At 46.1% G+C, this 23,483-nt stretch overlaps 1 protein-coding gene across 4 annotated transcripts in view; it reads right to left on the bottom strand.

Annotated features, from left to right (window-relative positions):
• Positions 1 to 1,746: 1,746 nt before the first annotated feature.
• Positions 1,747 to 23,483, bottom strand: part of ZFAT (zinc finger and AT-hook domain containing) — a 236,474-nt gene continuing 214,737 nt past the window's right edge. For 3 of the 4 annotated variants that reach the window (XM_007521895.3, XM_060201065.1, XM_060201072.1), the window contains one exon: positions 1,747 to 3,463. In XM_007521895.3, the coding sequence (XP_007521957.2) occupies positions 3,224 to 3,463 (240 nt within the window). In that variant the 3' untranslated portion in view covers positions 1,747 to 3,223. Of the gene's footprint in view, positions 3,464 to 21,978; positions 22,072 to 23,483 lie in introns of those variants that run through there. The other variant, XM_060201061.1, reaches the window with a different exon arrangement.

The following is a 23,483-nucleotide window of genomic DNA, read 5'->3' as shown; positions in this document are numbered from 1 at the left end:
GAGTATGTCCGTGGGGGTCAGACATCAGGTAGAGAACACGTTACCATGCTCAAAGACCTAGGTTCAAGTCCCTGGTCCCCATCTGTGGGGAAAGAAGCTTTACAAGAGGTGGAGCAGTGCTGCAGGTGTCTCTCTCTCCCTGCTGTCCCTCTCTCTCTGCCTCCAGGATTGGCACTGGGGGCTTGGTGCCAGCACTATGAATTCACTGCTCCTGGTAGCCATTTTTTCCATTTTATTGGGTAGGACAGAGAGAAATTGAGGGGAGACAGAGGAGAGACACTTGCAGACCTGCTTCTCCGCTTGAGAAGTGTGCCCCCTGCAGGTGGGGAGCAGGAGCTCGAATCCAGATCCTTGCACGGTTGCTTGCACTTAGTACTATGTGTGCTTAACCATGTGTGCCACTGGCCCCCTCAATTTCTGCCTCTATTATAAACAAAATAAAATTAAAAAGGCCATCAAGAATGATGGAGTTGTCATGCAGGCAATAGCCCTAGTGACAAATGTATCTCCCTGCTAAAGCCCCCATTTACACTTGCTACGAGACTACAAGGAATTCACGGGGAACAATAGGAAGGAAAATAAATATTTATTGTGTTCCTACTGTGTGCGACACAAGGCGCTGGGCTCTTTATTAACCATATGGTATCGTGGTGTATCCTAAGACACAGTGAGCAAACGGAACACAGTGATTTGCCCCATCTGACAGATGAGACGGCTAGTCATTCATACAGGTTAACCAGCTGGGCCAGCATCCTCCCAGTCATAAACGTGGAATCGGGATTCCCATCTCACCTCCCAAGTACAAGAGTCCTGTGACCCAAATTTTGACATTTAAAACCGCTTTTCTTTCACATCAGTATGCAATCTTAAAAAAAAGTATACCGACATTTCAAAAGTCCCAGTTGATAGCCGGCACTGCCCCACTGAGCACCCGTGCCGAGCAATTACCATCTTCCCAAGCAGGACGTCCATTAGGACAAGGTCTTACTGATCTCAGGGTCGTGGGCGGCGTCGAGGAGGGCAGAGCAGCAGTATGTGTCAGGATGCCTAGTAAGGGCAGAACCCTCTCTCCAGTCTCATCCCATGAACATCCAAAGCATCTTTTTCTACTGTGTGTTCACATCTGTCTCCCCCACTAGATGCTTAATCTCTTTGAAGACAGGGTATGCCGAGGAGTAGCAGGGGGGAGGACTATCTAAGGATAAAAATGATGGCTGTAATGACAGAGTGTGGGGCAGGCACTCTGTAGTTGGGCTCATGAGCTTGGCTCCGCTGATCTGCTTAGTCATCTCAGGAGTTCAGACCCATTTCAAAGACGAGTAAACTAAAATTCAGGCATAGAAACATGCCAAGGTCACCCGGGTGAAAAAAAAATGGGTTTGAGCTTGGGTTCTCTGGATACACGGAGAGGGCTGCTCTCCGCACCTTGGGGCTGGTCAAGTGGCTGTGATTTCTGTTCATGATTAGTGAATAAAACCATCCCTCATTCCTCTTCTTCTGTCAACAGATTCAAGTTGATATTTCCACTCTTTTCCCTTAGAGCTACCCACCAGACAGACAGACAGGCAGACAGACAGGCTCATAGATCATGGGCTCACCGTGAGTCCATGATGGCCCGTGTCCCGCCCCCCGCCCCCAGGAGTCAACTCCATCATTATTTTCTTTGGAATTCTCCTCCTCCCACAACTTCCCCCATCCCATCCCATCCCATCCCCAGCAACCACAGTCTGCATGGTCTACAGAGGCCCTTCCCTTCCTTGCTTGGGGCAAGAGGCCACTTTCTCCCTGTATTTGAGAAGAAGATTTTAAGTTTTACCCCAGAGGAGAAAGGGTGCCGACAAGGTGGACCAAGCCCAGGGCCTCCACCCTCCTGGCCCAGAATGAGTAGTATTTTCCGCTCCCTGTACGTCTGCTTAGATACACTTCATGTGCGATTTCATTTGAAGAGGGGCATCAGGGAAAGTAAGTCTGAGCCCTAGTGAGTCGGATGGTGAGGGTTCGAAGTTGAGAAGACCCAGGGCTGAGTGGGGTGCACCATGATCCTCCCTCCATGCTGGGCACAGGGCAGGAGCTCCCCGAAGGTATGGAGTTTCTCGAGAGCACCTGGATGGAGGCCCGAGTCAAACACGAGTGTGTCTGAGGGCTGCTGATTGTCGATGTGTCGCTTCTCCTGAGTACAAAGTGAACCAGAGGGGCACTGCCATGTCTCAGCTGGCAGCAGGGCAGATGCTGGGCACCAGGAAACAAAGAGCCCAAATGTTGGCTTCAATCCATGGAGCCCAGACTGAATCCGAGTGCTTCAAAGGGGAAAGAGCATCATTTTAAGGGCCTGGGTCTTCAAAGGAGTGTGACTAGGTCAGACCCAAAGGCAGGATTTCAATGTAAGAAAGGGAAATGCAGGTCATCAACTCATGGTGTTCTGAGCTACTCAGTGTTTTTATCCTCTCTGTTTCCATTCCTGAACTAGGACATGGGCAGTAGGAAAAAGTGCATGTGTTTTAAAGCCAGAAGAATCCCAGGTAGCAACTAAGACCTCATCTCTGACAGGAATGGCAGGGTCCTCAAATAGGGGGGAGACTTCACACCATCACAGTGCCCTGGGGAGATAGATGAAAGAGGCAGAAGACTGTAGGTAAAACCAGGACCCCACCGAGATCCCCAAGAGGTTATGAAGAAACACCGGAAGGGCATTTTCTCTGTGATAGCTGTCTTCCTTTCACCCAGTTGCAGGGCAACTGTGGATGAGGAGCTGGCACCAGGGTGGGAGTCACGGGGTTGGGGGCGGGTGAGACGCAGGAGAAAACGGACAGGCTGGGAAGCGGGTGTCTCTTCTTTTCATCTTGAAGCAAAGGGGCAATTTGGTGTGGGCCACGTCTGGTCAGTTGATACAAAGGTCTCTCCAGAAGTAGATCCTACAAAGGTAAAGGTGTGTGTGTGTGTGTGTGTGTGTCTGTCTGTCTTGTCTGTCTGTCTGTCTGTCTGGGTTGGGAGGTGGGGGAGCAGCAAGGGTTCTGTATTGCTGGTGATGTGAATCACCTCAGCCACCCAATGCAGGACAAAGAGAACCCATGTGGCAGCCCGGGTGGAGAGAAGAGGCGAACCTCCAAGGAGAGCACCCCGTTTCCATCTCCCTCCCTGCCTGGGGTGCCGCCTGCACCCCCTGTGCCTTGCAGAGCCCGGCAGCCCTGCCCTGCAGCGCCATGTGACCCAGAGTGAGTGTCCTCTAGAGCTCCTGGGTCTGCTGCCCCATGGCCTGCTCCTCCATGGGCTGCACGGCCTCCTGCACGTAGACGATAAACTCGGAGGCCTCCCCACCCTGCGTGTAGACGGTCACTGTTTCGATGCCCTCCACGTCGTCAGAGGACACCACCAGGTGGTGCTGCTCTGCCAGCTCCACGGAGGCCTGCTGGAGGGTCTCCTGGATCATCACTGTGTGGTTGGAAGTGGGCTCCTCCTCAGTGACCTGTGGAGAGGCAGGACAAAGGTCACAAGGGCGATAGCAAGAGAGTCACCGTGCTTGAGGACGTGGTCCACTGGGATCCCATCTGTAGGTGGAAAAGGTGAAGCTTGGCATAGCACCACGACACACGGCCGGGGTCCCAGCTCTGGCCAAGTGTGGAAGCCGAGTTCAAGCCCAAAGTCCGTATTTTCTCTTGATGCTAAGATGCACCCACCTGCCCCACCCCCTCCCAGAGGTGTGAGGGTAGAAGGACAGAGTTACAGAGCTCCTGGAAATTCATAGCTGAAGTGACAGGGACTGCCCCAGTCTCCCAAGGGAGGCTGGTGTATCCTGCCCTGCCACTCGAAGAAGATGGGTCCTGAAATGAGTGCAGCCTGCAACGCCCCAGCTGGGACCATGGAGTGCGAGTTCACAGCAGCAACAGGGGCTTAGAGGTGACTCAGGCTCTGGTGTTAAATATATATATCCTCTGGGTCAGGTAGATGAGGTAAACAGTTAATTTTATTCATTTATTTTTTTTAAAGAATGGAAGCTATTCTTTGCCATAATCCCAAATTCTAGCCCTGTTCTCAACTCTGACAACATCTTTGCAGACAATATTGTTTGTCCAATTCCATGTTGGCTATCATACTCAAGAAAAAACTACAATAGTCATAGGCCCCTAGGAGCATGCCTAAAATGGACTTCCTAGGTCTTTTCCACCCCAAGATCCCTATTCTCATCTGCTCTATTCCTGCTTTTTGGCCCCTTAATCACTGGGTCCTGCTTATGTTTCGCTGACTTTCAGCCACCAAGTTACAGACCGTATCATGATTCCATCCTGACATTCTTGGGCTGACAACCTCACCAATATGTTCTGGGACCTCACCTCTCTAGCGCCCTACCCTAGGTAGGGAAAGACAGAAACAGTTGGGTGTATGCATCCACCTGTCAATGTCCATGTTCAGCTGAGAAGCAGTTACAGAAGCCAGAACTCCCACCTTCTGCACCTGAAAAATAACTTTGGTTCATAATCCCAGTGGGGGAGAAGTAATAGGGGGAGGTGAACAGAGAGCTCTGGACTCCAATTCCATCAGGACCCACAGAGAGCAGAGGGGGAGAAAAGGGAGGGGGTATTCAGAAGTAGTAGTAGGTGTCGGTGTGACTTGGAAAGGAATAGAATGGGATCATGGGGGAAAAATGAGTAAATATATAAGATAGACAGTTGTAGAAATAATAGTTAACCCATATCTGCAACGTTGGGAGAATGTCTACAGCTTCCAGTGAAGAGAACGTGGTTACAGGACTCTGACGGCAGGGACGGTACAGAATTATACATTATATCTTACAGTTGTGCAGATCGATATTAGAAGGAAAGAAAGAGAGAAATAAAGGCAGTGTGACATTAGAGTCACTCAATCATTCATTTCGCAAAGCTGCTTCATTTTACTGCGTCCCCCTAGCCCAGGCTTCAGGAAGGTAGGAACAGCTATGCACCCAGAATCAAGGGAGTCTTAGTAAGCAGTAAGCACTCAATCTCTGCTGAAAATAATCACTAATTGCCAAGATGCCCCAATAGGTGCTGAGGACGTGACACAGTGCAGACAGAGTCAGTGGGGCGAACACAGAAGCAGGGCCAGCTTCTGTACCGTAGAGCTGTGATGCTTCCATGGAAGGTCTCCAGGAGAGGGAGGGAAGGAAGGGGTTCTAGGCAAGGGCAGTGGAAGCAGGGAGTCCAAGGAATGAAAGAGTGTTTGCTCATAAAACAGCTCTTTTCTTTTCTTTGTCTCCGGGATTATCGCTGGATCTTGGTGTCTACACTACTAACCCACTGCTGCTGGTGGCCATCTTCTCCCATGGTATTGGATAAGACAGAGAGAAACTGAGAGGAGAGGTAGAGAGGGAGAGGGAGAGGGAGAGGGAGGTAGTCACCTGCAGACCTGCTTCAGTGCTCGTGAAGTGTCTCCCCTGCAGGTGGAGCATGGGGGCTTGAACCTGGGTCCTTGTACATGGTAACATGTGCATTTAACTGGGTGTGCCACCACTGGGTCACCCCTCACAAAGCCTCTACAAACCTCATCTCATGCTGCCTCTGACCCCTCTCCTCACTGGGGTGTGGTTTGGCCTGGTTTGCTCCACCCCGTCTCCTGTGACACCAAGACCCTGTACTCTCTCTGGGAAAGATCCAACTGGCTTGGAGAGGCATCCCAGCCCTATGCTAGTCCTCATAAGCAGAATTTACTACCGAGCATGAAGGACTGTGTCATGAGGGAGGTGTGTTTAATTTAGAGGAAAACTGAAAAGGCTCCTCTGGGGCTGGGCTCCCCACAAAGTTATAAATTAGAAGGAGCTTTTAATTTGGATGGACAGAATTCACCTGCAGCCAGAGAGCTATCCCAAGCAGAAACTGCTCAAACATTCAGCCTGATTTGTTTTTCTAGAACAGATCAAGGCTGTTTTGTCCTTCTTTTACTGTGTGTTTCGATTTCATTTAACTGGGAAAATGTACTGTGAAACAGGACTTTAGAAGTAAATATTGATTTATTTCGTTTTGAAAGAGAGCACTTGGCAGAAAGTTGGGGGATGGGGACAGAACACACAATGAATGCTTTTCTTCTTTTAGCAATCCATAAATTCCACAGAGGAGAAAATACAGGGATAATTTCTACCAAAGTGCCAGCACTTGCATGTGCAGACAAGCACTTATGATATATCACCATGCACAAGGGTCAGGGTTTGAACCCCTGCTCCTCATTTGCGTGCGAGGGGGCACCTTGTGAGTGGTGAAGCAGGTATATAGGTGTCTCTCTCTCCCCCCTATATCCCCCTCTTCTCTCAGTTTGTCTCTATCCTATCCAGTAAGGTAGGAAGGAAGGAAGGAAGGAAGGAAGGAAGGAAGGAAGGAAGGAAGGGAGGGAGGAAGAAAAAGCGGGAGTTGGGCGATAGTGCAGCGGGTTAAGCGCACGTGGCACAAAGCTCAAGGACTGGCATAAGGGATCCCAGTTCAAGCCCCCGGCTCCCCACCTGCAGGGGAGTCGCTTCACAGGCGGTGAAGCAGGTCTGCAGGTGTCTGTCTTTCGCTCCCTCTCTCTGGCTTCCCCTCCTCTCTCCATTTCTCTCTGCCCTATCCAACAACGACAATAACAATAACAACAACAATAATAGCTACAACAATAAAACAAGGGCAACAAAAATGGAATAAATAAATAAATATTTTAAAAGAAAGAAAGAAAGGGAGAAAAGGAAGAAGAAAAGAAAAAATTAAGAAAGAAAGGAAGGAAGAAGGAAGGAAGGAAGGAAAATGGCTATCGGGAGTGGTGAATTTATAGTGCTGGCTCTGAGCCTCACTATAAATTTTTTCTCCTGGTGGGAAAAAAAAAAGAAAGATTAACAGATGTGATAAAATGCTGAGATCCACCAACAGACATAAGTCCTTGAGATCTTCCCTAGAGCATGGCACCACTGTCTGCATATAGTGCTTCCTATCAGAGCTACAGTCTAAAGTAGTCAGAGACGGGAACTTTCCACTGGCTAAAATTCCCGGTCTTTGTGAACAAACACATTACTCAGACGCCGACAAATGCACTGTCAGGGGACAAAGAGAACGTTGATGAACAGAGGATATAGTTCCCGTTACTCATGAGGACGCACGCGCACACTGAGTTCTCGGTGCTGACTCAGGAGGAAGGGAGCTTGGAGGAAGGATCCTAAGATAACTGAAACACGACTACGGCCCATCTCACCGGGAAAGAGACAAGGCACTTGGAGCTCTATCTAAAAGGCGCTTTACTCCACTGACGGTGGGTGAGGAGGGGTGAGGAGGGAACAACAATGTAGGGAAAGGAAAAAATAAGTCAGGCATGTGCCTACAGCCCTGCCAAGATGTCCAAATACCTTTAACAGCCAAGCTGCTGAGAGGCGTTCCAGCTTCACCCTTCCAGAAGGTTCGGTGCTTTCTGACACTGTTGTACTCACTGGAAAGCCTTTTTTTCCCTTCACTCAGAGTTGTCTATTGTGCTCTGCTTCCAAGTTTTTCTCCGACTCTAGGATTCCTTATATTCTGTCTACCCACAATGCCTGGGAGATGCCTAGGGCACCATCCTCAATTCCTGGTTTAGATCTCTCACCTACAGAGGCTCCAGCTCTCGGCTGAAACCAAGACACGAGATCCTACTCATGGGCTGCCGACCACACATATACCCCCTGGAAGCTTCCCAGAGGGTTTTTGTGAAATGAGCTGATGTCATGAGAGACAGAGTGGCATGTGAGACCAAAAAGGAAGTTCAAAATTGGATCTTGAAGAGTCTTGATTCCCCAATCTAGGAATGAAGACATTATTTTCCAAAGGAAATACCCAGAAGTTTCCAAAAAAAAAAAAAAAAAAAACCCCAAAAAACCAACCCCTGAAGCTTCTTCCTATCAGTAGCCCTCTGAAAATCAAAACGTGTTTAGTGTGAGATGTTCACGTGCTGAGTGTGGGATGCTCAGACTTGCTGAGCACCAGGCTTCTCTCACTGTTCCTCCGTCTGCCACATTTACTAGGTGTTACTTCTATTTGAGGCGAATTCTTCTTCCTTTTGTTTTTGCCAACTTGCAGCCCCTGGTTTCTGGCCCATTAAGCTCATCCAGTGCTAACAATATGTGTGCAATAAGCTTTCCAACTCTGGAAAAGTCACTTTGATCTTAATTCACCAGAAAGAACGATAGAGACAAAGGCAGAAGGCAGACAGAGGCACATCTCATTAGCCCAGCAAAGAGCATCCTTCCCTGTTGCTGCAGACCCAGGGAGGTGCACGGGTTGTTGTGCTGTCAACTGTCTGAAGACTGTGAATGAAGCTCTGATGCCTGGACACCCAGCCCGCCTCCAAGCCCGCCAGCTCCCTGTCACTGAGTCGCACTTATGTTCTCATGGACTTTCACACACCTCTGCTTGTCCTGCAGAAGCTCCTGATACAGATGCCTCCTTCTCTTCATCTTGGGTAGAGAGATTCAGGAGGTGGGAGGCTGCTGAACAGAAGGGGATGTGAGGCTGTCTGCATCTCTCGAACCTTGATGGTCACACCATCAGACACTCAGACGCTCTTTTTCAGTTCTGGCTTCTTTCCTGGCCCTGGAGTCTAAGACACCCACCCAGCCTCTTGCTGTGTGCTACATTGTCTCTTCTGCCTCACCCCTGACCATCTGCACATGGCATCTTCTGGCTTGGGTATTCCATTCCCCTTTTATAAATGCTTATAGAGACCCATGTAAGAATAGCTGCATAGGGGTTGGGTGATGGTCTGGGTGAACCCCCCTCCCCCCCACAGTCCAGTGACCTTCCTCAGAGGGTACAATAGTAGCACTGACTAAAGTGATTACTTGTCACAGGTCAAAGGAATTAAATCATTGCTCTCTACTCATTCCCAATCAGTTTATGGCTGGCTCTATTATTCTGAAGTACTCTCTTTGTTCAAAATGATCACTCTGGTAGCTTAATCTATTAGCACAAGCTTCAAATTGTTCTCCACAGTAGAAATAACATGGCTTTCACAGTATCATTATCCCCTGAGATGGGTACTCCATTTTTCCCGAATGCTGTATCTAATATATCTGCCAGCTCAATTATTAGCAGCACAGATAGCTTAATAGAAAATCTCAACCCAGGGGACTGTGCAAATTATTCACGAAGTCAGGCTCTGGGTTCTGCAGCACTGCCTGCCTTCCAGAATGCAGCCCAGTCACTGTCAGACCCAGGCTTCTGCTGGGCTCTCTTCACGCTGAAAGCCGTGACAACAGTGGCCCTGTGCTCTCATTCTGGCATGCTCTCGTGTGCCCACCTTCATGGGTCCGTGAGATAGTTCATTCCAAGCTACACTGCTGCCCTCAGATGCGTCGCCTCGGAGGCCCGGGTGAGGCCAGGTCACTGTGGACAGCAGAGGCCGCAGTCCGGGAGGACGACGTGGAGCTGGGACCACACCCTGTCCTCATGACCCCATCTGGCATTTCATACCAGCTTCCTCACTCCTATTTCCTCTAAAACACGTGGGGGGATTGTTGTGTCCAAGTGTCTCCATGTCTCAGGTGAATGGCTGGAGGAAGGCAGAGCTGGGAGGACTCGCCCTCTCCTTCCCTGACATGTCATCTTTAGTAAAAGTATATAAAAAGGGCTGTTTGGAGGGGTAAAAAAAAAAAAAAAAGGGGGAGACCTGAGGTCAAATGGTGTTGTGAGCAGTAAAGCCTTCCCCTGAAGGCCTCTTCCGCAGAACAGCATATAGTCATCTGTGGGCTCCACCTTCCACACCAGCCGATTCATCCCTAGTCGAGGGTTTCCTGACTCAAACGACACCATCTAGGGTCCCTCTCCAAAACATCAGAATGGTTCAGAAATGCATTGGAGGGTAGCATGGTATGACACAGACTAAATGAGGAAAGGGGAAAACTGCATCTCAGGGCTCAAGTTCACAGAAGCAGCACTGAAAAGAAGGCCCTTCCCTATTTTTATTATTCAAAAATAAAAATATTTTTGAAAAAAATTTATTTCTTTATTATTGGATAGAGACAGAGAGATATTGGGAGGAGAAGGGGGCGACAGAGAGACACCTGCTTCCCTGCTTTACCACTTGTGAAGCTTTCCCCTTACAGGTGGGGACCAGGGGCTTGAACCTGGGTCCTTGCGTACTATAATGTGAGTGCTTATCCAGGTGCACCACTGCCTGGCACTCCTAACTAGGTATTTAAAGTGGTTTTTTTCTTTCTAAACTGTAGATAGACTGTAATCTATAGCAAACTTTTGCATCACATCTCCCTACCCTCCCCCCGCCCCAGAACTTTCAATATTCTGCAAACAGCTTTCCAGTGTCTGAAAGTAGCTTGTATCAGAGTGGCTCTGGTCCATAAAATAAAATTTTAAAAAGTGGGCTGGGGAGACAGCATAATGGTTATGTAAAAGGCTTTCATACCTGAGGCTCTGAGGTCCAAGGTTCAATCCCTAGCACCTCTAAGCTTCCATGAACAGTGCTCTGGTGACTCCTCTCTCTCTCTCCTTCTCTCTTTCTCTCTCTCTCTCATATCACTTTGATTAAAAACAAATAAAATATTTTTAAAAGTTCCTTGAAAAAATAAAAAGAGGCCACGTTCTTCACAAACTCAATCAACTAAACTAATATGTGTAATCTCTGTCTGACAGGGCATTGGAATCATCATCTAGTATTCAGACTCAGTCAAGCACGCATATTATTTGAACTTGGATCCTAAAGCCATGGCTTCTATGAATAAATGAAGAATAATGAAAGATAAATATAACCTCTGTTGGAATGAAAATTAAATGAAATTCAAATTACGCCTGTTGGGATAGAATCAGTTTAATTCCGTTTGGTCTATTACTCTTATGAAAACTAGGAGCTCTGTTGGTGGGAAAAGGTGGAGGATTTTACCCCTGTTGTCTTGTAATTTCATAAATCAACATTAAATCACTAATAAATATATTAAATTTAAAAGAAACAATGCAAACTAACGGCCACCCAAGCTGCTATTTCCCACATGCCCTGTAATCTCTCAAAAACCTTTGTCCTTTGGGGGCCCTGGGACATACTAGTTGTCTTCCTTGAAAAATTCTGCTCTTGGGCAGGGGAGATAACATAACATAATGCTTATACAGAGACTCTTGCCTGAGGCTCCAAAGTTCCAGGTTCAATGCCCCGCACCACCATAAGCCAGAACTGAGCAGTGCTCTGGTGTTTCTCTCTCTCTCTCTCTGCATCTCTCTCAAAAATAAAATAATAAAGTACTTTTTAAAAAATCTGCTCTTAAGTATCTAGAACAAGGGCCATTCTTCATGTTTTCAGGGAAGAAGAGATCTTCTCTGCCACCACAGGGAGCTGACTTAACACATTCTTGACATCAGAAAATTCATTTTCCCCCCATTTGTGTTGTCCTTGTTGTTGTTGTTATTGTTGTCATTGTTGTTGTTGAATAGGACAGAGAGAAATGGAGAGAGAAGGGGAAGACAGAGAGGGGGAGAGAAAGATAGACACCTGCAGACCTGCTTCACAGCAGGCAGGGAGACAGGTGTGGGCTTGAACCAGAATCCTTACGATGGTCCTTGAGCTTCACACCATGTGCGCTCAACCTGCTGCACTACCATCGGCCCCTGCAAATTCATTTTTAACCAAGTTGAACTAGGTATGGTTTATTTAACCATGTCTTGGAAACAGCGTTCTCTCAGAGGCCATAAGTGCCCTTGAAAGGTACAGCCCTAGCACTGTAAGCCAGGGGATACCCAGGGAAGGGTTATCCTGTCTTGCGGGCAATCCTTTGTCCTCAGGATGACTTTTCTGGAATAGCTGTGAGTCAGCCTTAGTGCTCTGTACTTGGGAGAAGTGTCTACAATTTCAGAATTCCATCAAGAAAACAGAGCCACTGTCAACTCTGTTGACCCACCAGATCTAATGAGTACTCATGATGAATAGGGCTTAGTGAAATCAGGGGCAAGAGATACAGAAGCCTTGGTCATGAGCCCAGTTGTCAGGAAACAACAGACTAGATGCATGTCCAGGTTAAGTGTATCTGCCTGAGTGCCAGGGGTTCGAACTGGGATCCTTCTGCCAGTCCTTGTGCTTTGCGCCATGTGCACTTAACCAGCTGAACTACCGACCGACTCTCCAGAGATAGTTATTACTACCTCTCACTCTGCAAGACAAAGTGATGAATCTGGGTATCTCTAAATAGGGACCCATTTACTGAATAAGTCATCCACTCATACTTAGACTTCCGATAACTTCTCAGCTTTCTCTGTTCCACTAAGAATTTAATCTGAGTCAGGAAACTGTGAACTTTACACTTTCTCCTGATGCTGAAAGGGTTGCAATACACCGGAGGGTTTGGAACAGGCACTTATCCTGGACACCCAGGGTGGTATGAGTGAAGCAGCATCAGATGTGTCTGGGTACGGGAGGGAGGGGAGTCGGAAATGGTGACCTGGAGTGTTGCTTGGCAGTGGCGGGATGCAGAAAAAGGAGGTTTGGAGCAGAAAGGGAACACAATCCTTTATTGTTGGGTCAGACGGGTGGTTCAGGCCATGTGGAGCCAGCCAAAATGGCCGTCCCCTGCTACCACACCACCGGGCGAGAGAGAGAGAGAGAGAGAGAGAGAGAGTAGGAGTGGAAGTGGGAGGGCTTTATAGGGCAACAACCAGGAGTGATGTGTGGGGACAGGATTGGTTGGGGAAAGCACCTGAGAATATCATGGGAAGTGGCAAAACCTCAGGGCAAAGACTGCATCTGCATAATTCGCCAACACTGGAAGACAGTCTCTGGTCTTGAACACTGTAGAGTTTTCAGGTTAGAAGGATGTGAGTCAGCAAAAGAAACCACTACCCAAACCAAGAGACCCCTCACAGAATGGGAGAAGATCTTTACATGTCATACATCAGATAAGAGTTTAATAACCAACATATATAAAGAGCTTGCCAGACTCAACAACAAGACAACAAATAATCCCATCCAAAAATGGGGGGAGGACTTGGACAGAATATTCACCACAGAAGAGATCCAAAAGGCCGAGAAACACATGAAAAAATGCTCCAAGTCTCTGATTGTCAGAGAAATGCAAATAAAGACAACAATGAGATATCACTTCACTCCTGTGAGAATGTCATACATCAGAAAAGGTAACAGCAGCAAGTGCTGGAGAGGGTGTGGGGTCAAAGGAACCCTCCTGCACTGCTGGTGGGAATGTCAATTGGTCCAGCCTCTGTGGAGAACAGTCTGGAGAACTCTCACAAGGCTAGAAATGGACCTACTCTATGACCCTGCAATTCCTCTCCTGGGAATATATCCTAAGGAACCCAACACATCTATCCAAAACGATCTGTGTACACATATGTTCTTGGCAGCACAATTTGTAATAGCCAAAACCTGGAAGCAACCCAGGTGTCCAACCACAGATGAGTGGCTGAGCAAGTTGTGGTATATATACACAATGGAATACTACTCAGCTGTAAAAAATGGTGACTTCACTGTTTTCAGCTGATCTTGGATGGACCTTGAAAAAATCATGTTGAGTGAAATAAGTCAGAAACAGAAGGATAAATATGGGATGATCTCACTCTCAGGCAGAAGTTGAAAAACAAGATCAGAAAAGAAAACACAAGTAGAACCTGAAATGGAATTGGCATATTGCACCCAAGTAAAAGACTCTGGGGTGGGTGGGTGGGGAGAATACAGGTCCATGAAGGATGATGAATGACATAGTGGGGGTTGTATTGTTAAATGGGAAACTGGGGAATGTTATGCATGTACAAACTATTGTATTTACTGTTGAATGTAAAACATTAATTCCCCAATAAAGAAATAAATTAAAAAAAAAATAAAAAGGATGTGAGTATGTCCTCAGGCTTCTTCCCCCAAGCAAGTCCTCAAAACTCCATGAGATGGTAAGAATTAAGAGGGCTGCAGACAAAACTCCAACTGAACCAAATAGTAAGAATGAAAAAGGGTCTGGTTGGTGACACAGTCAGTAAAGAGCAGAAATTACTATGTGTCCAGAAATTACCTGGGTTTAAGCCCCTGGTCCCCACTTGCAGGGGGGAAGCTTCACTAGTGGTGGAACAGGCTGCGGGTACCTCTCTTTTTCTCTCCCTCTTTGCCTTATTTCTCTCTGTCTCTATTAAAATTAAAAGGAAAAAGGAAAAGGAAAAAAAATGACTGCTGTGTGCAATGATTTAGTCATGTATCAAACCCCAGTAGTACAGGAGGGGAGAGGATGGGAGGGGAGGGGTAACTCTGCAGTTGGTTCTCTTAAGTGAATTATCCCCCTGTGTATGTTTAAGCTCTGGGGAAGAACCCTTATTTTACCCAACAATTTGGGTTTCACTCCTGGCTTAAATTATAACCAAGCAAGAACACCCTCTAGCATCCTCAAAAGGGGAATAGTAGGTCTGTTCCACTGGGTTAATAAGCACAGTAACCCTCACAGTCCTTGGTTAGTAGACACTGGACACACCAGAAATAAAGGAGTGATAAATACTCTCCTAAATTTTATTTATATATATATATATATATATATATATATATATATATATATATACATACACACACACACACACACACACACACACACACATATTAGGGGAGAAGGCCTGAGTGAGCATGGTTTATAAAAAAGGATCATAAATTTCTACCTCCAGAAATATATAGGCATACACAGGACTAAGAAAAAAAAAGCAGTATTATATGCAGGAAACTTGTGGAAATATCTAAAGATATTCAGAGGCAGGGATAAGCCATTCCATACTTCAATGAAGATTTAAAGCCTTTTAAAGAGGAAAAAATGCACAGGAAGTAAGAAAAGTTGTAATTCACCTCCAAGTCCTGCAAAGACTGCATAATGCTTGCCTACGCCCTATTTCTCTCTCGGTTGTATGGAGATGGCAGATCCTTTTTCTTTTCTAAAATACAGATCCCAGAAACAGCCCCAAATCCAAGTCACACAGATTGCTCACTAAATAAACGCAGTGACTGCCATTTCTGTCTGTAAATCTGGGCTCTCCGCATTCACGCCAAGACCCCTGAGGGGCCCCCTCCTACATAGAGAGAAATGTCTACTGAGTCTCCAGTCAGTAGGGACAGGGAGGGGACGCCTAACTTGGAAGTCACAGAGTCACGGCTGGCCAGGAAGAAAGATACTGCCAAGGACAGGATAGAGAAGCCTTAAACAAATACATATCGGAATGCCATGGGACCCCGCAGTTCCAATGCAAGGTCTATACCCAGAAGATATAACAACACTCATTCAGAGGAATGTCTGCACCCCCGTGTTCATAGAGACTTTATCCACAATAGCAAAACCCGGAAACAACCAAGATAAAAATTATTGGACAGATTATTGGATAGAAAAGTTATAGGGCATATACCCAACAGAGTATTATGCAGCAATCAAAGGAGATGACACTGTGTCCTTACGGATAGAGTGGGTATAACTGGAGAAGCTGGTGCGCAGTGAAGCCACTAAGGAGCTGAAGGGCAGCTGCAGGATGGCTTCACTCCTATGCGGCAGGTAGACAATGGCATATCTGAATGTGAGAAAAAGTCAACCTCCATCTAAGGCTGAGGGAGAACTAGAGTGGTTATCTATGGGGGTGCGATGGGGACACAGGCCTTTGGTGATGGGACGAGTGAGAATAAATAACTAAATATGCTGCCTGTTGGCCTTGCATTCCCATAGGTTGGGGGGGGGGAGCATATTATCTGGCTGTACCAACTTATTAGACAGAAGGGTTTAGAGATAGGTGTTTGGCAGAGAGAACGAGAAAAGACACACAGGTAGGTCCCCTCTAGCTTCTCATACTTCACAAGAGTCTCTATATATATATACATTTTAATTTTTTATTTATAAAAAGGAAACATTGACAAAACCATAGGAATAGGGTGGGTACAACTCCACACAGGTTCAACCACCAGAAATCCATATCCCCTCCCCTCCCCTCCCGTGATAGCTTTCCTATTCTTTATCTCTCTGGGAGTATGGACCCAGAGCCATTTTGGGATGCAGAAGGTGGAAGGTCTGGCTTCTGTAATTGCTTCCCCGCTGAACATGGGCGTTGAGAGGTCAAGCGGACAGAAGCTAGAAGCATTCCCCCTCAGATCGGGGAATGGACAGGGCTGTCCATTATCACTATTACTCTTCAACATAGTATGGATACAACTATGATCCCATCTTGACCTTCCTGGACAAATAACCTCATGGAGTTCCAAAATCTCACCTCTCCATAGCCCTACCCCACTATGGAAAGACAGAGACAGGCTGAGTGGTATGGATCAGTCTGCCAACACCTATATCCAGCAGACAAGATGTTAAAGAAGCTAAAACTCCTTCCTTGCCATAGCAATCAGACAAGAGAAAGAAATCAAAGGAATACAGATTGGAAGGGATGAAGTCAAGCTCTCACTATTTGCAGATGATATCATAGTATACACTGAAATACCTAAAGAATCCAGGAGAAAGCTACTGGAGGTTATTAGACAATACAGGAAGGTGGCAGGCTACAAAATCAGTGGCATTTCTTTATGCAAACACTAAATGCAAAGAAGGACATCCAGAAATCACTGCCATTCACTGTTGCAGCAAAATCAATAAAATACCTAGGAATAAAGATGACCAAAGAAGTGAAAAACTTGTATATTGAAAACTATGATTCATTACTCAAGGAAATATAAAATGATACCAAGAAATGGAAAGACATCCCATGCTCATGGATTGGAAGAATAAATATCATCAAAATGAATATTCTCCCCAGAGCCATATACAAATTTAATGCGATACCCATCAAAGTTCCACCAAGCTTCTTTAAGAGAATAGAACAAAAACTACAATCATTTATCTGGAACCAGAAAACACCTAGAATCAGCAAAACCATTTTGAGGAAAAGAAACAGAAGTGGAAGCATCACACTCCCAGATCTCAAACTATATTATAAGGCCAACATCATCAAAACAGCCTGGTACTGGACCAAAAATAGGCACACTGACCAGTGGAACAGAACTGAAAGCCCAGAACTAAACCTCCACACCTATGGTCGTCTAATCATTGATAAGGGGGCCCAAAGTATTAAATGGAGGAAGGAGGCTCTCTCTCTTCAATAAGTGGTGCTGGGAAAACTGGGTTGAAACATGCAGAAGAATGAAACTGAACCACCTTATCTCACCAGAAACAAACGTCAAGTCCAAATGGATCAAGGACCTGGATGTTAGACCAGAAACTATCAAATACTTAGAGGAAAACATTGGTGGAACACTTTCCCACCTAAACCTCAAGGACATCTTTGATGAAATGGACCCAATTGAAAGGAAGACTAAAGCAGAAACAAACCAATTAGACTACATCAAATTGAAAAGCTCCTGCACAGCCAAAGAAACTATCATACAAACTTCACAGGAGTCTAAACCCAGTTCAGTGTGGTCTCGATAATCACCTCACTAAGGAAAACGGAATCCTTCTCTTGTAACCTGCCCAGTGGGAAAAGCATGTCATCTCCTGTGCAGGCTACGAGAATGAAGAAAAATGCTAGGTGAGGGAGGGTGGGCCTGGAACAGGATGAGTGTGATGGGATGCTGTTCCCTCCAGGGCGGGCATCTGATTCCTGGCCCTCATCTTCCCACTCCCTGCTTCATGAGTTTACCTGATCCTTCTCCAGCAAATCCACACAGCAGTCGGATTACAGTGCATGCTCAGTAAACACGAGTTAAAGTACTCTTAACATGTGCTCCAAGAGGTACTTAACAACTATACTCAAACAGAACCAGAGTATATTCATATTGACGAGGAAGGAGAAGGCAGTATCTTCTAACAGCTCATAAGTATCTACTGATATTCATTTGTTGTACATAATGCACTCATTTCTTGACCTTTTAGCACAAGCATATTGGATTTCTATGTAACTGATACCAGGCCTTGCATGTTTGGTGTGTGTTGGGGGATAACATTGTCAGGCCCTTCATTATAACTTCATCTCTACCTGTGAACACTCCCAGGTCAGAAAGTGTCTTCCTCTAGTCTTTTCCCCTATATCCTAAATCCTACAGTTTGAGCAGGTGTCCCTGTGAATGTTACTCAGAAGAAAAGTCCTCTACATTTCCACTTTTCACAAAAATCACCTCCTAGCAACCATTCTGGAATGCTTGGCCTTTATCACTGAGGATCATGCAATCAACCTGACAAGCAGGTGCCAGGTAAGGACCTGGAACATGCATGCCCCTGCCCTGCCCTGCCCTGCCCTGCCCCTGCCATCCTGAGGACTGCCTGCACTTTTCCCTTAGCTGATGCAGACCTCTCGGAGGCAGTGATCTGCTTCCTCTAGCAGTTTCCTCTCCTATGCATCTTCACAAGTAGCCTGTAGCCTCAACAAAACATAGCAGAGAAGAATGGAGCTGGTAGGGAGCCATACTACTTTTCCCTGGATCCCAAGAGCGGCACCCTTGGGAGTCGGGAGATAGCGCAGCGGGTTAAGTGCAGGTGGCACTAAGCACAAGGACTGGCGTAAGGATCCCAGTTCGAGCCCCGGGCTCCCCACCTGCAGGCAGTGAAGCAGGTCTATAGGTGTCTATTTTTCTTTCACCCTTTCTGTCTTCCCCTCCTCTCTCCATTTCTCTCTGTACTATCCAACAACGACGACATCAACAACAACAGTAATAACTACAATAATAATTTAAAAAAAGGCAACAAAAGGGAATAAATTAAAAAAAAAAGAGTGGCACCCTTGCCCATGGAGAAACTGAACTCCAGAGGGAGTGGAGCACCTCTGTATTCTGTTCAAAGAATGTTTGTCATAATCAAATATAAGACATTTCAATCACTCATCAAATGTATAGAGGTAAGGCCAGTAGTAGCAAAACACAGGGCTAAGAACAGAAGAAGGTATTGCTGGCAACACCATCTTACTCTGAGCACATCCCAGTTTTGACATTCACTCTACTGCACTAATGTGACAAGCCAAGGTCCTGTGTGGAAACTCCCTGAGCAGATCACTTCTGCATCGTCAGATCCAGATTCCTGTCTCTTTGCAGTTTGTACTGCTCTCTCAGAGGAGGAAGAGCTGCCACCTGACTCTGATCTGCTTCCCTTTGATCTCAAGTCTGTTAGCCACTTCCTGCTCAGAACTCCTCTCGCAACGCCCCTCCCTGGCTAAGTGACCCCATGCTGCCCTTTATCATTTGCTCTACCAAGCACGTCCCCACTCCCGTAGGGTTTCCTCTGGCTGAATGACTCAGAAACGCCTCAACAACTAGAAGTTGTAACGGATCAAATGATTTCTAGTCACAAACATGTTAATTTGTATAAAAATCTAGATTAGCCAACAGACTCTCCTATGAAACACCTACCTAATGTCTTTTTTTTTTAAATCTTATTTATTATTTATTGGATAGAGACAGAGGCAAATTGAGAGAGAAGGCAGGAGACAATGGGGGAAAAGGAGAGAAAGAGAGAGAGAGACCTATAGCACTGCTGGTGAAACTTTCCCCCTGTAGGTGGGGACAAGGGGCTTGAACCTGGGTCCTTGTGCAGTCTACCAGGTACACCACCAACTGCCCCCACAACCAATGTCTTTGCAACCCTGGGAACACAAATGCTGAGCAAAGAGCCCAGGCAGCTACGGTGGTACCTGCTTCCTGAACAGAAGCTGCCGGAAACACAAGCTGCTGTAGCTAGGAGCACACAAAGCGCTTCAGGACCGCACAGCTCCATGACTCAGGCTTGCTGCAGACTCACCCCTGTGTGTGGCACACTGCCCACAACACGGTCTGTATGGCCACAAGCCAGCCCTGTGTGATGGCTTCTATTATTTCCAATTTACAGATGAAGAAACAGAAGTGCTGGGGTCCGGGGGGTGGCACACAGGGTTGAGCACATATAGTACAAAGCACAAGGACCTGTGTGCTTTTTGCGTAGGGGGGATGTTTCACAAGCAGGGAAGCAGATCTGCAGATGTCTATCATTCTCTCTCCCTCTATATCTCTTTCGATTTCTCTCTGTCCTATCCAATAAAATGAAAAAATGGCCTCCAGGAGCAGTGGATTCATAGTGCCAGCACAGAGCTCCAGTGATAATTCTGAAGGCAGAACAAACAAACAAAAAAGAGAGAGAGAAGAAGAAGAAGAAGAAGAAGAAGAAGAAGAAGAAGAAGAAGAAGGAGAAGGAGAAGGAGAAGGAGAAGGAGAAGGAGAAGGAGAAGAAGGAGAAGAAGAAGAAGAAAGAGTAAGAGAAAGGAGAGGGAGAGAGAAGAAGAAGAAGGAGGAGGAGGAGGAGAAGAGGGAGAGGGAGAGGGAGAGGAAGAGGGAGAGGGAGAGGGAGAGGGAGAGGGAGAGGGAGAGGGAGAGGGAGAGGGAGAGGGAGAGGGAGAGGGAGAGGGAGAGGGAGAGGGAGAGAAACAGAAGTTTGAAGAAGTGCTTTGTTTCAATGTCTGGCACCAGGTAAGGAGTTTTCTGTTTTTGAGGATGGAAGACCCTAGATGAGATCATCTGACTAGTCTTCCAAGCTAAAGGACTACGATACTTAACAGTCAGGGAAGTAACCTTATATCCATGGTTCTGGAGGGTGGACCCAACCTGAATCCACATCAGCTGAGGACTTCAGGAGACATGCCACTGAAGTTGGACCCAGAATGAGAAGTCAGTTTTGTAGAGGACTTGGGTCAGGAGATGACTACTGAAGCAAACAGTAACATGCTTGGCAGTATCTAAATAGAAATAAAGGATGATTCTGTGTCAAGGAATTCCAGCTTCGTGGAATATAATAGCAGGAAAATTTGACATTGGGAAACTAGAAGCAAAACTACATGAACTCCTGATGTATGTTTCACTAAAAAAACCCCATATTTAATCTTCCTTGTTCCTCTTTGATGTAATGCATAATTTTACCATTACATATTCCTGGAGCTTGGGGTAGATGGGCACACACTTGACACTCTCCCAGTTTGGGATGTCTGCTTGTGTGTGTATCTCTCCTGACCATTTCTGATCAACCGCATGGAGACTGAGGTTACTCTCTCTCTCTGCCCTGAGAGGTGTTCTATCTCAGGGCCCTGGCTACTGGCTACAGTTCTCCCCAAGTGCTTCTCTGGCGCACACCTTGTCATTTTCCTGATTAGAAGTTTAAAAAATATCTGGAGGTCTGGGGGAGGAGTCCCTATGAGGAATGCTTACAAAGAGTTGGGGGGGGGCTTTAACAATGGAATAAAAGTCATTAATCTGAGTCTTATTAAATATATAAAAAAAAGTCATGGGACATATACTCATTGGAACACTACTTTGCAATGAAAAAAAGACTATAATGTGTCCTTTGGGACTAAATGGATGGGCCTGGCAGTGATCATGATTAGTGAAGTAGGTAAGGAAATGGAGGGCACTATGGGGTGATTTCACTTATAAGTGGAAGATAGAGAATTGAAACACATGAACTTGAATAATATATGAACTTGAATAATATAATAATAACTATGCTGGTTACTGTCAGAGGGAGTTGGAGGCACAGAATTTTGATGGGAATGGTGTGGAATTATACCCGTTACCTTATTATCTTCTAAATCACTAATCAAATACATGTGAAAATGAATTTAAAAACACAAGAAATAAAAAATATCTACCTGGACTGTGGGGAGACTAACGTTAGATGACTGAGGTCTGCCTATCCTGCAAGTGCCTGTGTTATGCAGTGGGACTGATTCCCTTCCACAAGACATATGTAGTTCCCTAGCATGGGGCTTCCACAAGCATTTGAATCCATCATGACTGTAATTACACAGTACAACCAGGCAGCACAGAATGGATGTGACGTCCCTATCACATCATGAGGAGTCACAGGAAAAACTAGCAGTTACTGAGGGCAGAAGCTGCAGTTGTTATCAGTTCTTTCAGAATCATCTGCATTCTTAATCTTCTAGGAAAGATTCTTTAGATGAACCTCAGCAGTGGCAAACAGCCAATATGGAGGAGCATGAACGGCACAATTTGAGATGCTAGGCTTTCATTATGGTGTGAAGGGGGGGGATATCTGCTATTATCAATATAATGTTTTATACACTCACAGGCAATAGTCTCAAGTCAAATGAGGCCCTGAGGGGAAAGGTGAATCCAGAGAAAAAGAGGACAGTTCTTCTCCATCTAGCAGAGAGATAGCACTGAGGTCAGTGAAAGGGTTGTTTACAGTGGGAATCAAAATGATTCAGTTAAATAAATAAAAAAAACTGGGGGAGTAAGAAAAGGAAAATTCCATTAACGTACCAGTTGAGTTTAAAGGACAACAAAACAGGTAGCTTTTCACTTCATCCTCTTCAAGTGTAGGAGGAGAGGAGACATGTCAGCTCACTGCCACTTCCTGACAATTCGGATGGCCAATCTTGTATCCCATGATCTTTAAAGGATTAGAAGTGCATTCTCTGGGGGCTGAGCGGTAGCACTTCTGGTTCCCTGCAAAGTGCAAGGACCATAAGGATCCTGGTTTGAGCCCTCGGCTCCCCACCTATAGGGAGGAGCTTCACAGGCAGTGAAGCAGGTCTGCAGGTGTCTGTCTTTCTCTAGCCCTCTCTGCCTCCCCCTCCTCTCTCCATTTCTCTCTGTCCTATCCTACAACGAAGACATCAATAACAGCAACAACAACAATGGAAAAAAGCCTCCAGGAACAATGGATTCTTAGTGCAGGCACTGAGCCCCAGCAATAACCCTGGAGGCAGAGACAGAGAGAGAGAGACAGAGAGAGAGAGAGAGAGAGAGAGAGAGAGAGTATTTTCTTTGGTGTCTTGTCATATAGTTAAAACTATCAAATGGAATGAATATTGATTATTTAAAAATAATAATGACCATAGATTCTTAGAGCTGCACAGAAATTACTTTTCAGCTCTCCCCCCCCTTTATTATTTTTGCCACAAGCTCTATGAAATGTTAAACACCTGCCATTATTGGCAGGATGCTGTGCAAATTCTCCCTCTGAGGGTACATCACAGACAGGGTTTCTCCCAAACCTTGCGACACGTCCTCTGCAGGACAGCTTCCCTTAACAGTTGACCCTGTACAGTTGGACACTGAAAAGGGTTATAAAGACCCAGAGTACTCAGGGCTTCTAATTAAAACCAGGACTGTCTGGCCTAACAGTGTGTATAGGGCTAGCCATTGAGGTGGACTGGAGTACATTTCTTTTTAAATGTAATAAACTGCAAACAACACAATAGCAACTCCAAGTTGGCTGGCGATCAACGTCTATCTTCTATCTAGAGCTCCTATGGAAATTGCTCGCAAGTACTCTGGTTACATGCAGAGCCCAAAGAGGAGGCTTTGCTGGCTTCTCTCCTCTAAATCAACAGATCCTTAATTTCACCCTCCAATGACAACAGCCACAGGGGCCCTGCCCAAAGAAGACAAAGGGTACTGAGAAACAGCTGGGAGAAGGCAGGCCTGTTTGCTTTTAGTTAGCAGTTAAAGCCCATGGGGTGAGCCCTTGGGATTCTGAACAAGATGACGGCAGCAATGATCTATTAATCCTTCGAGGTGAAGGGTCTGCATGGGGGAAATGGGCCAGG

The sequence above is a fragment of the Erinaceus europaeus genome, chromosome 1 (genome assembly GCF_950295315.1).
Source record: "Erinaceus europaeus chromosome 1, mEriEur2.1, whole genome shotgun sequence".
NCBI classification, from domain to species: Eukaryota; Metazoa; Chordata; class Mammalia; order Eulipotyphla; family Erinaceidae; genus Erinaceus; species Erinaceus europaeus.
This window is presented reverse-complemented; position numbering and strand designations above follow the sequence as displayed.